The sequence below is a fragment of the Toxotes jaculatrix genome, chromosome 1 (genome assembly GCF_017976425.1).
Source record: "Toxotes jaculatrix isolate fToxJac2 chromosome 1, fToxJac2.pri, whole genome shotgun sequence".
Classification (NCBI taxonomy): Eukaryota; Metazoa; Chordata; class Actinopteri; family Toxotidae; genus Toxotes; species Toxotes jaculatrix.
In genome coordinates this window covers 19,748,832-19,762,531 of record NC_054394.1, presented here as the reverse complement: position 1 = coordinate 19,762,531, position 13,700 = coordinate 19,748,832, and the positions used below count along the sequence as shown (strand labels likewise).

General features: G+C 41.4%; 1 protein-coding gene across 1 annotated transcript in view; it reads right to left on the bottom strand.

The window, feature by feature from the left end:
• Window positions 1-13,700, bottom strand: part of pde3b (phosphodiesterase 3B) — a 38,571-nt gene that overhangs the window by 3,157 nt on the left and 21,714 nt on the right. The window contains exons 2-15 of the mRNA XM_041061698.1: window positions 9,824-9,874; window positions 8,542-8,790; window positions 7,715-7,866; window positions 6,274-6,374; window positions 5,930-6,161; window positions 5,715-5,794; window positions 5,190-5,353; window positions 4,645-4,779; window positions 3,815-3,926; window positions 3,494-3,607; window positions 2,319-2,518; window positions 1,190-1,393; window positions 832-993; window positions 10-268 (exon numbers count right to left, since the gene is read on the bottom strand). Coding sequence (XP_040917632.1) covers window positions 10-268; window positions 832-993; window positions 1,190-1,393; window positions 2,319-2,518; window positions 3,494-3,607; window positions 3,815-3,926; window positions 4,645-4,779; window positions 5,190-5,353; window positions 5,715-5,794; window positions 5,930-6,161; window positions 6,274-6,374; window positions 7,715-7,866; window positions 8,542-8,790; window positions 9,824-9,874 — 2,215 coding nt within the window. The remainder of the gene's footprint in view (window positions 1-9; window positions 269-831; window positions 994-1,189; window positions 1,394-2,318; window positions 2,519-3,493; window positions 3,608-3,814; window positions 3,927-4,644; window positions 4,780-5,189; window positions 5,354-5,714; window positions 5,795-5,929; window positions 6,162-6,273; window positions 6,375-7,714; window positions 7,867-8,541; window positions 8,791-9,823; window positions 9,875-13,700) is intronic.

The window sequence follows — 13,700 nt, the reverse complement described above, 5'->3', positions numbered from 1 at the left end:
AAATTTTACTTGGTGCCAGATCATCTTCTATCTCATCTTCCTCATCCTCATCTTCATCCGTGTCTGTGTCCACCTGCCCCTCCTCGTCCTCTTCATCTGATCCTGTTTCGTTAATCCAGTGGCCAGGAAGTAGGCCAGCAGCATCGTAGGAGTTACAAAGCGGCCCTACAATATGGGTGATGAAGGACTCCTGTAGCTTGGCCAGCTGCGGGGAGGAGCGGTCCATGAAGGGGCTGATGGGTAATCCTAATTTAGCCTCCTCATCTCCCTGCGGATCATAAACAAAGATTGAGGTGAAGACTTTTCCTCACAGACATAAATCTTGAATGATGAGCCTTGATACTTAAGTCAAACTACAGCATGACTGCAGAGGAGTAGAAGGTTATTAGTGTTACACTCTCTACCTGGCATTGGCTTGTTTTTATTGTCTGTTTCTGCTATGTGAGAAGTTAAATCCTCAGAAAGAAAAAATAAATACTGAACTGTGAAATGAGCTGAGCTGAATGATACTCCTTCAATTTTCAGATTTTTTTCAAATCAGCTTTTAACGGTTATATCTTTGTGAAGTTTGCAACTTTATAGGGATATATAATTTTATTATCTCTGCTTTTTGTTTGTTTGTGTCCATTTTCTTTTTCTTTTGTTTTATTTCATGTTTGACCTTGTTTACTGTAACTGTAACCTTGATTAGATATAAAAGTGTCAGTTATGTGTTCTGTCCAAAAGTGTCTGAGGTGGGAGTGGGATTACTTCAGGGTATGAAACATAAGAATAGAAAGAGACAGTCTGTGTTGACTGAATACACCCTGCGCATTGGCATGGAGTCTTTACCTGCTCATAAAACTCATTGACAATGCCCTCTGTCCACTTTAGGTGCAGGTCACGGACTTTGGCTGGTCCATTGATATCTGCCAGCTTGATACACACTTGGCACACCAGCAGTCTGTCATTCTCATTGGTCCAATCAATTCCTGGACTGTTCACATCGTTTACCTGTAAACAAACAAACAAAGATGGATGCCTTATTACACCAGGTCAAACTTTTTTTTTCCTGCTTCCATTATACTGTGTACTGTTCAACTAAATTTCAAAGTACCATCTTGCTAATGTTCCAGTAAATATTCTGCCAGAAATTAATGCATCAATGAACAGATAATTATCTATTCTGTTCTTAAAACTCAGTAATGACCTTGGCATTGAACTCAGCCAGGAAGTCAAAGTGCTTCTTGAGGTCTGTGGCAAGTATGGCCTCGATGACAAGGAAGCGAAAACGCTTGAACTCCACGTGATCCAGGTTGGCCAAGAAGTTGAACTCGGGCCGGGACAGGTAGAGGCTCCAGGCGGACGCGGCGTGGTGGTTCTCCAGCACAGAGCGGTCGTTGTACAGCACCGCCTACAATGCACAGGAGGGGGACAGCAAAGCAGTGAGAGAGGGAAAGATGGCCCACTAAGAAGATTCCTACAATTTCCTCTAAAATGTCAATCATGAATTTGCTTACATAATGTGTCTGCATATGCGTTACACAATGGATTTAAAAATAGAGAGCACTCAATAAATGAGATAAAAGGGACATGACGGTATTTGGTTATGAAAGTACAAAGTAACAGGCTCAAGCACAAGTATAGCTGAAGGGAGAAGCAGGTTAAAAGCAGTTACAGGGACATTAGATACCAAGAAAGACCTAAAAGAACCTTTCAACAGACATGATGGTTGTCAACATCATTAGCAATCAATAGGTTCAGGGTTCCCTCTCCTTTCTTTTAACCCACTTTCCTGGGACTTTTACAAAACCCAGACAGTGTGAGTGCTCTCATTGGACATGTTGTGAAAATACAATATTTAAACTGGGGCATGTAGTTAACCTTTTCACTACCCCCCCCCCGCCCCCCCACACCCCCCTTTTACATGGCTGACCACAACAAGAAAGCATGATGGGATTAACGGGCCATGTGGTGTGGAGCTAATCTTATATATGATCTCCACTTCAGCCAGAGTTTGTAGAGATAATTTCACTTTGTGTTCTCTCTCTCTGGGATGAAACGCCGCTTTTACATCAAATAATGATTGTCCATTCCTGTATATTTGTATCAGTCAAGCAGAAACCTTGTGTTCTAAAAAGTTGCTTGTTTTTTTTTTATTATACTATGTACAGCTTGGTTTTGCATTATGAAGCATGTCAGCATGCAGACCCATATTTTTTAACATGTGATCCTTTGTTTCTGCAAACATGAGCGTGTTTATGTGTCCCAGTGAGCTAAAATAAGCCTGGTAATTCAATCAACAACACTTTCAGGAAGCAATAAATGCTGAGGGTTACCTGAGGTGCATTAGTGGCTACTAGAAAGGCATTTGTGCGACCGGGATGGTCATAGTCGTGCATTGCAGCTGCTACATAAAGGGCCATGAGCTCCAGGGCAGGTATGTTCCAGGCCAGGCAGCCATAGCTGTCATCTGAAATCGAAGAGCTCTTGGAGGAGGCGTAGGATATCCTGCCTGGAGATATCCCACTATCTGAATCTGGAACATGACAGCAAACAAAATGGATGTCAATGAATGTCACAGTGATGAAAAAAATAATGAGTAAACCTATATCAAATATGTAGAATTAGATTAGAATTGTAGCTTTTCCACAATTAAGCAAAACATTTTTGTCCATAATTTAAACAGAAATTGAATTTAATGCAAAAAACAGTGGGGCAGATAGAAACTTACTGTTGAATATGGCCATGTACACACACACACACACACGCACACACACACGCACAACCTGATCTACTCTAATTTATTCACTGTTACTCAATTTCTCATATCACTGCCATTCTCTCATCATCTTCTCTCTATCCCCTCTTATCAAATGACAGCTGTTCTGGCAGCCTCAGTGGGAGACGTCAGCGGATAAGCCTCAGATAATTTCTAATAGAGCTAAAATATCATCAGCAGGGACGAGCCTGGGAATCTCTGCATTTTAAACCAAGCCATCTGTGTTCTGTGGAGTAAAGGCCGCATCCTGTAAAAGAGGGGACTTCTAAAAGCCTCTAACAGAATCAGTCAGAATTGACTGATTCTGTTAGAGTACTGTATTTCTGACATCAGAGCGAGCAGGCAAATAATGGAGCAGTGGTATACGACAAAGAGGTGCTATCACCAGAAAAGGGTATGCAGACTTCAAAATAAGTTTTATCTCTATATTTGGTGCTGGATTCACAAAACTATCTTAAGAAAAAACGTTTTGTATTGTCCAGAAAAGATGTTAAAAGGTTTTTATACTCCGCCACAGGGAGCAACTATATCTATATATATATATATAATGTTTATTAAAAAGAGAAATCCATTTAAGACATTTACTTTCTGTGAGTGTGATTTACATTCAGTATGTGACACTGAATGAAGGTTGTGCTGCCATAGATTGGGAGTACAACCTGTGCTCCACAAACTATAACAACAATCTATGACCAATGAGTTTATGAGCCCACCTGTATCACTGTTGTTTACCTGTGTCGCTTCCTGTCACATGCTCACTGTGGATTTGCTGGAACCCAGGGATTGGTCGAGTGGTCAGGTACCACACAGCATGGAGCACATCAGTAGCATGGACCCGGTTATGATCTGTTTGTTTTCAACCACAATAAGTTTGAATTACTCTATTTTATCATGTACACCAGCAATTATTTGGACTTTTGGATCATTAGGACAAGTAAAACTGCATCTTAGCTTGGCCACACAAGAGCTACTTAACTCCTCCAATAATACATAAATATCCTGGGTTAACATAAAAAAAACAAACATGAATCTCTCAATTTCCTGAACACTCACAGGGAATGTCCCTGTAGCCATTTTCCAGAGCACAGAAGTATGTCATGAACTCCCTCACCGGGATCTTGAAAATTTCAAACAGACACGTATCCTGGAAAAGGGTGTATGTCACCTGAGGAAACACAAGCCAGGTTTTACTGAAACACCAAACAGAACACAAGACAAGAAGCACCATTGCTGGTGTTCAGCGGAACATTAAAATACAATGAACATAAAAATAACACATCATCATGCAGAGACATGAAGTTGAGTCTGCTGAAATTCTGAAATGTAATTTCAAGCTAAACAAAAGGACATCATTTGCATTTACTGAAATTTGTAATGTGAAGTGCTGTATTATTTACATCTACATTTTTGTATGTCTGTGGCTTAGACACTTATTTAGAACAGGTCTCTCTTGGGAGCCTTTAGGAAACTGCACTGCTGCTGAGGAGCTGATGTGATGGGCCATAATTAAAATCCACAACAACTCCACATGAATTCAGTTACAATTGCAATATATATTTCCTGTTCCAATCATTTTTTAGGTTGCTCTAAGAAGTACCACTACTGCACTTTGGACTCTGGTTTCCAAAAAAAAACAAAACAAACACAAATCTCTTTTCAGAAAGAAAGTGCCCTTAAACTCTTTACATAACCAGATATGGGCACATTAAATTTAGACTAAAAGGCTAAAAGTCCCGCCCCTAAGACCGCAATGACTGTTATATATCACTTAACAGGAATGTTTCCTTTTTTAAAGAGATTTATCAGGATTGGACAGACCAGCGAAATGAGGCACATAATACTACAGCTACAGGAGCTGGCTGGTTTGTGGGTGTTGCACTAACATAGCTGAGTATCCTTCCGCTCTTCCCTCCTGTTCTGTCCACCAGGTCAAAGATCTGGAAGTTCCAGGTGTTCATCCTCTCCATGAGACCCTCATGGTCCTCCAGCATAGGATCTAGTCTGAACTCCTGCTCACCCTGGAGACAATCAGAACATGCACAAGTTGTTAGAATATTAGCACAAATATTGTTTCCACTGACATAGAATGTTCTGAATATGCAAGAACACACGTTATACAGAATACTGAAACAGAATATCTGTTAGATATAACACAAATGGAGCATATACAACAAAGTTTGTTTGTTGAATGAAGTGGGATGGCAGGACAGATTAACTGTCGGCTGACTATGGAAACCTACATGTTACTCATTAAATAATAAAGTTAGAGTTGTAAGTTCTCATCTCTAAGCAACCACATATCATAGTGTTTATGAATAAAAACTGAATCCCCATGGGCCTAATCATGTCGCTTATGTTAAGGAAATAACATGACAAATGGAAAACTATCCTATCATATTGTTAGTAGAGGCCCCCTGATCAAGCACACCTCGGATTCCTGAGTCTGCTGGTCTGTGCTTGGGCTCTTCTCCTTCTCTTCCACTGCCTGCCCCTGGTTCCCTGCAACGTCTGTCCTCTCGTCTCCAGGGACGTCCACCTCTATGCTCTCCTCCTTGATCAGAGGCTCACCTGTGAACTCCAGTCCTTCACCTCCTGCATACACAGAGCACAGTGAAGGCTATAGTGACACATGCACACACACCTACATGTGAAAAATATTATCACACCACTTTTGTGTGTTTTAAACTGAAGTTCAAAGAACATACTGCAGTCACAAAATTGAACTGTTATTGCATGTGATTTTGAATAAGAATTTTTTGTTGTGTGCTGCTCTGTCTATGCTTGTGTGCATCAACTTGCATTCTTGTTGGATTCCAGCACAGAGCAGCATTAACCCCTTAAACTACTTACAAAAGTGTTTCTCTGTCAATCCCCAATACTATAGCACTGGTTGCGATTGTTTGCCACCACTGTGTTGCACTGTATAATGTGCATTAAATGCAGATGTGTGTACCTGAGCGCCTGCGTTGAGCCTCACTGATATATGGTTGATGAGATTCCCCTGTATCGCCCTTCAGCATCTGACGACCACAGCTAGAATGGACAGACGCGACAATCACAGACATGAGCGGTCGCTCCACACACATTGTGTTATTGTTATAACCACAAACTAAAAGAGCAGATAAAATATGACACAGAAAAGTTCTGCTTCAAAACAGCAGGTGTCACCTGGTGCAGAGAGGCAAGGAGGAGCTACGGAAAGCCTGCTGAAAATCAGGTGAGCTGAGGGTGTAGCCCAAGGGCTTGTGCAGGTTCAGATTGACACTCGGCTTTGTCAGGAAGTCAGCCGTGTCGGGGAACTCCACAGGCGATCGAGTGACGAGGGACGATGAAGAGCCGGTGCCTACTGCGGGGGGACTATGGCTTGGTGAAGTGACTGGGCTCAGGCTAGGAGATGTGCCTGGAGAGGATGAAGGGGGTACAAGGAAATGTGAGAGGAATGATATAAGGTCAAAATATGAACAATTAACCAGAACGTAGCATCTTTGGTTGGTTTTATGGTTAAGTCTCACCTGCTCTCCTGGGCCCTGCGTGGTATGTGAGGGTAACAGAGGAAGACCTCTGCTTGGGAATGGTGAGCAGGTTTGCACTGGGTCCATTTGACAGACCTGAGCTGGAAAACAAAATGCACACATTCAAATAACTTTTAACTCTTACCCAACTTTTGCACAATGAGGAATCTTCTTTTGAAGCTGTCCTACAATCAGATGTTTTGTTTTATCTAGTGCACAAAACACTGCAGTCCAAGGCTACACTATCCTCTGTCAAATCCAAGACATCAAAAGCCTCTTAAACAAAAATAATATGGTAACCTTAAACTCAAAGTAGTTCATCAGCCAACATGGCTGGTCCTCTACTGCCATCCTGTGGAGAAATATAGACACTACACCTCAGTGTGCACATGGCAAGTTTGCTGTCCACATAAATTGTTGAGTGTGTGACAGACTTGTTTACAGCTACTAAAGATATCTGATTTTTTTTTGTCAGCGCACGTAAACAGTTTCACTATTATAATCCATCTGAGCTAATTCCTTGATTGTGTAAAATGTGGATCTGTTTCACTCAGAAAAAGACAACACTGTGACATGTTGACGACTCCTGCTTTGGGTTTCCCTGTACAAGCTGAAACTCAATCGGTGGCTTACGGACACATTCTGATGTCAGCAGATACAAATACATATATTTACATTTTCTTTGCTTCTCAGCTGGTGATAGCAGGGTCTGTTCTGTTCCATGAAGCAGAATTTGTGGGTTAGGTAGCTAACTTTGCACTTCTCAGTCTCACACAAACAGCTTTAAACCACAACACAATCAGGCGACCAAACCTGCAAGCAGCTGTATATGTTCATGCTTCAAAATACATAAACCACCTCAGAGAGAGTCAGTGCAGCAGGGGCAGTGACATATTTACCAAAGGGTAAAATAACTTTTTCTTCTGGATAATATATTCAGATCAGACATACATTAAATGTAGTACACCCAAGAGGTGAAAAAGAACAGAAAAAAAGTAGAATATTTACAGTTTTAACTGTCAAATAAGGCCCCTTCTATTTAAAACTAATTGTGATCTACATTTTTCATGTGGTCCTCTCAATAAACACCTATAACACACAGCTGCTAGTTTTTTGTGAAGTGTACTATTTCTATTATTATTTTTACAATGAAAATGATTTCTTTCTTATTCAAAACTCACTAAGGCCCATTCATAAATTTTCTGAGGCTGACCAAAGAAAAAAACACAAGAGCCTCGGTTTCGCTGTGCACGGGTGCTGCTGAGCCACCTGAGGAAGACCACAGCTGGAGAACACTCACGTTGTTCAGATCCTGCCGGAGCAGCCATTAATCTGATCCAAAACTGGGCCGATTCATCCCAGATGATGTGTGTGGGCAATTTTGAAGACTGTATGTGTTTCTGAAAGGTCGTAAAGCTTGTGTTGTGTTTTGTGTTGGTACCTGGTCAAGTTGAGGTCAGGGTGGGGTCTCTTGCCATTGTTGCGCTCCCATCGTGAAGGGGTGGAGTCAAGAGGAGGGAGTATGGTGGACGAGGAGGAGGTGGAACTCCGCCTGGGCTGAGGGGTGGGGAGGCTGTTTCTGCTGCTCAAACCCTGGTCGGAAAAGGAAGTCTCCAGTATAGATTTATGTTTTATACACAAACTGACGATGCTGGTTATGTGACTGTCAAAAAAAAAGAAGCACAATGCAACACAGCATCTTCTGACTACACAAAACAACATCTGGCCAATAAAATATGAGAATGCCGTAATTCTGTTGTCTAACTTGTGACCATCAAGACAGAGGATAAATGAAGCTGCTACGGCAAGTTTCCACAGTTGTAAAATCCCATAGTTCTCATAGTGTTAGAAACTGCTGTGCAGCGTTACGGTATTTGAAGAGCTCAAATAAATCACATTTTACATGACTCTTGTTCGTCAACGCCCTTCCCAGGACAATGCAGTGATAGTTATCAGTGTCAAGAACTGGATTAGACACGGGACTGGCCTTTCCCAAATGGAAGAAAGGGGGAAAATGCAAAACAGAAAGACAGAAACCCTACTTAACTGACTCACTTAATATCACATAACATTTGACACTGTGAGCAGACAGCAATGTTGCATAGTTACTGAGCTGGAAGAGTAAACAGGAGTGTGTTTAAGATACTTAAAGTGCATGAGTTAGTTAAATTAAGATACAGATGCTCCTTCGGTCCTGGGACTTTCTGACTGAGAGGGATTTTTACTCATCTCTTTATGTATCCATACTAATTTGGTGCTTGCGCCCACCTTTATGGTTTTCCTGTCAGTCCTCTCTACAGAGTCCTCCACCTCATCGCAGGGGTAGAAACCTGGGAAGGGGGTGAAAGGGTTGACCCTGGGGCGGCACGAGCCTGAGAAGGTCCCCATGAGGCTGGAGATGCTGCGCAGAACTGAGATGGTGTGGGGAGACAGGGACGAGTCCATCAGCAGGTCTGACACCAAGTTCCTGGCCTCGTTGATGACTGAAAGATCCACGCCGTTGCCGCTCAATGCACCCTGCCATATCACACAGATTAGGGAACAGGGAAGTAAAGGCACTACTACAGTGCAGCACATTGTTTACACACACACACACACACTGTTTTCAAATGTTTGTGGGAAAGTTTTGTGAAAAGCCCTGTTAATTTGCTTTCCATGTGAAAAGATATCTCAAATTTTGGCTTGTGGCTTTAGACAGGGCCGTCTACTGGCCTCCAGCTGGTATGTACTGTAATACGCACAACAGACAGGCACCAGTCTACTAATTCATACCACTAACTTAAAAGGCTGTTCGGAACAGTGGTGTTGTGGTAGGATCAGGTCCATCAAGCACACACTGGTGATGAAGATCCTCCAGCTCTCTCTATGCTCTAGTCTTCTCCATCTTAATTTCTTTTAGGAATCCCATTTTCCCACAGCTGACTCTGCTGATAGTTACTATTTCTAACTTCCTCTCCCACCTCATTCCTCTCCTGTTGTCTCCTCTGTTCCTCTCACCCCTTACACAACAGAAACTGTGACAACAACTACAGTATATTCAGAGAAAAATACACTCCATCGAGAGCTGATATGAAAAGTGCAGTGCTATGCTGATTTTTCTAAAGTGAAATCCTATAAATTGTAAGAGCGATCTGTCACAAAATAGGTGTAATCCTTGATTATTTTTTTTTTAAAGACAGGTTTCATGAGGGAAAATATTCTGTTCTGACTGGCTCTACCCTGTCTAACAAGAACAAATAATGACTTTTAGTCTGTGGGAGCTAAAATTCTTAGATAGGTTACACAAATAGTTCTAACAAGACAAAGAATGTCTGAGTGAGATAAAAATGTGGCATGACAACGGTTGCAAGGTCACTGTATGTCAGGTTTTACACAATGTGTATTTTGCCTAACCAAAAACTAAATATCAGGAAAAGAACTGAATGTCCTAAAGGTGACTTATAGACAGCCTCTACTGGTGGACCACAGAGACCACTGTATGTGAAAAAAACCTCTGTTAGCTGCCATGCACATGCACCTTTAAACATGCAAGCTGAAATAAAGTACTGACCTGATACTGAGGTTTGTACCAGTGTTTCAGATCCCAGTCCCACAAGATCATCTGAAAAAAAAAAAAAAAACAACACACACACACACAATGGAGACACAATAACTGTCAGTCACATGTCATCACTGTATTTGTGTTGGTGCATAACAAAGAACATGAAATGCATTTACATAGAGGGAGCAGAGGCTGTGACCTATGCTCCACTTTGAGCACATTAGCCTTATGACTTTTCAGTGAGGACGCTGGCAGGTTGGCAACAGAGCGACGGAGCCTCTGCTCAGTCTATTCTGTCTGTTATCTAAACGCACAGCGTAGTAACAGTTTACATTAAGGATTTCCTGCACCACATGATGCACTTTCTTCAACAGGTATGCTAATGCACACAGCTTTAGCGACAGCAGACGGAGGCCCTTCACTGAAAGCAAAAGAAAAGCAAACCACTAAAACCACCATGGTGCGTCTACAATGGAGGAATGAGATCTTATCTAGCTGCAACTACGTCAATCGGCAGCATTTCCACGCTATCTGTTGGTAACCAAACAGCTCTCACACATTACAGCAGTGTACAGTCAAAGTTGGTGCAGGTTGTGTAACACTAAGTTGGTAGACCTGAAATAACCTAATCTTTTATGTTAAGTCTAAATACAATACACATTTGACAGAAAACAGTTAGTTAAGATAGCGATTAACCAGGTTTGTTACACAGGGCAGTTACACTTTTGTACATTCAGAGATTTTTTTTTTTTTTTTTTAAATTCATGCATTTCATTTTTTCAGCCATGCACACTTAGGAGAAAGCACTGAAATCCATTACTTTTGACAATGCAACACATGATAACATGAAGCCTGGTATTTATGATCAATCTGAGTCAGGGGGCACCTGGATTTTAGGTCTACCTACATGTTTTAATTGGGAGAAATACAACAGTTTGTGCCGTATAAAATCCAGACAGTAAACAAATCAAGGCACCATGCAGTCACACCCCTCACCACAAGGGGGAGAGACACAGAGGCCTAATTTGAGACGGACCTCCACAAACACCAACAACCTGAACCTGTACATATAAACACACACATTCATATGTGAGTTTTTAAGATCTCAGGCGCAATATGATTATTGTTGGGAATAAACAAAATAGGTCATATTCAGCAATGTCAAGAATTTCAATATAATTGATTTACAAATTCACTTTATTTAATGAATGGCTTTAAATTTCATTTTTATAATTACAATTTCAAATGCACTGTTTCACTACTGTTCTACAGTGTTTGATTACAAAAATAATACATGCCAGTTTTCAAAAGCTACGAGAACAGGTTTTTAATCAAATAAGAAAAAAGGGAATCCTTTATGGCAACAAAAGTCCTGCATTTAAGTGGCAAAGCTAAACTTATACCTATTTTTTTTTTACTATGCTTTTCTTTCCAGTTGTTTGATTTTACAGATACTGTACATTCACATTTCTGCATGTAAGGCATGCAGCACATGAAACCTATAACTACGGCTGTTAAATAGATCAGTGGCTCCATCCCATCTCCTCTAATCAGTAACTGTTTCATTGATCAAAGTGGGATGTTGGGTGTTTGTCATCAGCATCTGTACAATGCTGCCAAACATTTAATATGGCAAATAAGCCGTGCCATGGCAACCCGACATAGAGGCCAGCAAACAATGCTCCATACACCATGGCAACAGGATGGCGGGAGACGGCTGGAGGACAGAGTTGTTGGCCTTCTGCTTGTTTACGGAGAGACACACAGACAGGGAGACGGGTAAAAGCAGAAGGAAAGGATGCCATTAAGGAGGGGACGGAGGGTAAAGGACAGAAGTAGAGATAAAAAAGAAAACGGAGACACAACTAGATACAATGGGAGCTTGGCCTTCATTTAACTCACCCAAAGGTTTGTGATCTGTTGGCAGTTCCATTTTCTACTGACACTCGTGATCACACACGCAGTGCACACCCAGTGACACACTCAAACGTCTGCAATGTGTCATACAATATAGCATAGTATGTGCACAATCTGTCAACACGTCACCATTAGAGTATGCTCTTCTCTTTACCTCTGCGCAGTCTGTGCACAACGCACAATAAAACATGGATTCTCCTCCGACTGTTGCACAGCTCAGAAACAGGAAAAGCTGGCTGACTTGGCGCTACCACCACCGCCACCATTAAAGCGTGTGCCAAGCAACAACTTATTTACAGTGAGGGCCTTCTGCATGTGATGAGATTAAAATCTTTCAATGAACAGGAGAGATATTTTCTTTAGTGATGTTATGAAAACATGACATGAGGGCGGACACATAGACAGAGGCACACAACTCAGCTGCTGACACTTAAGACACCTGTACACACATGCATACACACAGGCACACTGCAAAACACATATCATTTCTCACCTCTAAGATATTTAGGTACAATTGTGAAACACACTTTTTACTAAGTAGACTGAGGCACTAGCCTTTTATACCTTTTAGTATTTTCATTTTACACTACCTTATACTTCTACTCACCTACATTTAAAGAGATTTATTGCATTTATTTTCTTCACTGAATTTACTGAATAGCTACAGTTACTTGTTACTGTGCAGATTAAGATTTCAAGTATGAATTATGTGGCCATCTTATAAACTGTGATGCATTACTTTATATTTCACCACCCAACAGTATATAAAGGAGTTAAAACTACCTCCAGCTCAACTAGAGCAGCTACAATATGTTTATCTATTTGAAATATTGGTAATAATAAGACCTATGATGATCTAAAAGGAGCTATTCTGAATAATATGTACTTCTACTTTTCATTTTTTAGTACATTTTGCTCTTTACTAAATTTGAATGCAGGACTTTTACTTGAGTATTTTCACATTATCCTATTGCTACTGTTACTCAAAGGATCTCAATACTTCATCCACTGCTAGCTTTAGAGTTAGGACACAGGGTAAACAATAAAAACGACTGTAAATCATGCTGTAAATCCAAACCACCATTTAACAAGAGGAGAGAAAGTAGCCTGATTTTGTGAGGGTATGTTTAGAAATACCCTTATGGTATTTCCATAAGGGAAATAACTGTACTGTATTTATTCACACCAGCATGAATGTAAAGATACAAAGCAAACAAGGACAGAGCCACACCGACAATAAGACAGACAGCAAAACACAAATAAAAAAAAATAGTAAACATCAAAATAACTCTTCACATACACACAATTATTTAGCATGAGACAAGTCGTAAATATTTCCTCACAGGAGTCAATAAACCTGTGCAATCTATTAGACGGCTGGTTAGTCACACCTGCGTGTCATATTAGCTAGGCTCTCGCACCGTGGTGTGAGAGGTGCTGGAACTGATAAAAAGACGCTAATAAGAGCGTGGTGGTGGGGGGGGGGGGGCGGAGAAAAGGTATCAATGGCAGGCAGGCAGGCAGGGCATTTGTATGGAGAGGAGCAGGGCACTGCTGACGTCAGTTTGCAGCGACACACACAACGTCAGCAGCCTTCTGCACAGGCACACGAGACACGCAGGGGAAGACAAGATGATATGGAGAGAGCAAAATAAAGCACAGGCTGGCTTGATTCTTTTAAGCCCCTGTTCAGGAAAGAGAGTTAACCAGATGAAAGGTCTGCAGAGTGTGTGTGTGTGTGTGTGTGTCTCCTATTGGTCAGACATAGCTTGAACTGCCAGGATATGGCTGGGTCTGAAGCACAGTGCCAAGGCTCAGACAGGTTAGCTGACTGTGGGCCAGCAGCTGAAGGAAGGAGCAGGGATTAAAAAAACTGTCTCTGAACTTTTGACCCAGCCAGGCTCACTGCAAAGACATATCCTCCACTCTCACGCACGCAAAACTGACCCATATGATAAAATAAAGCAGA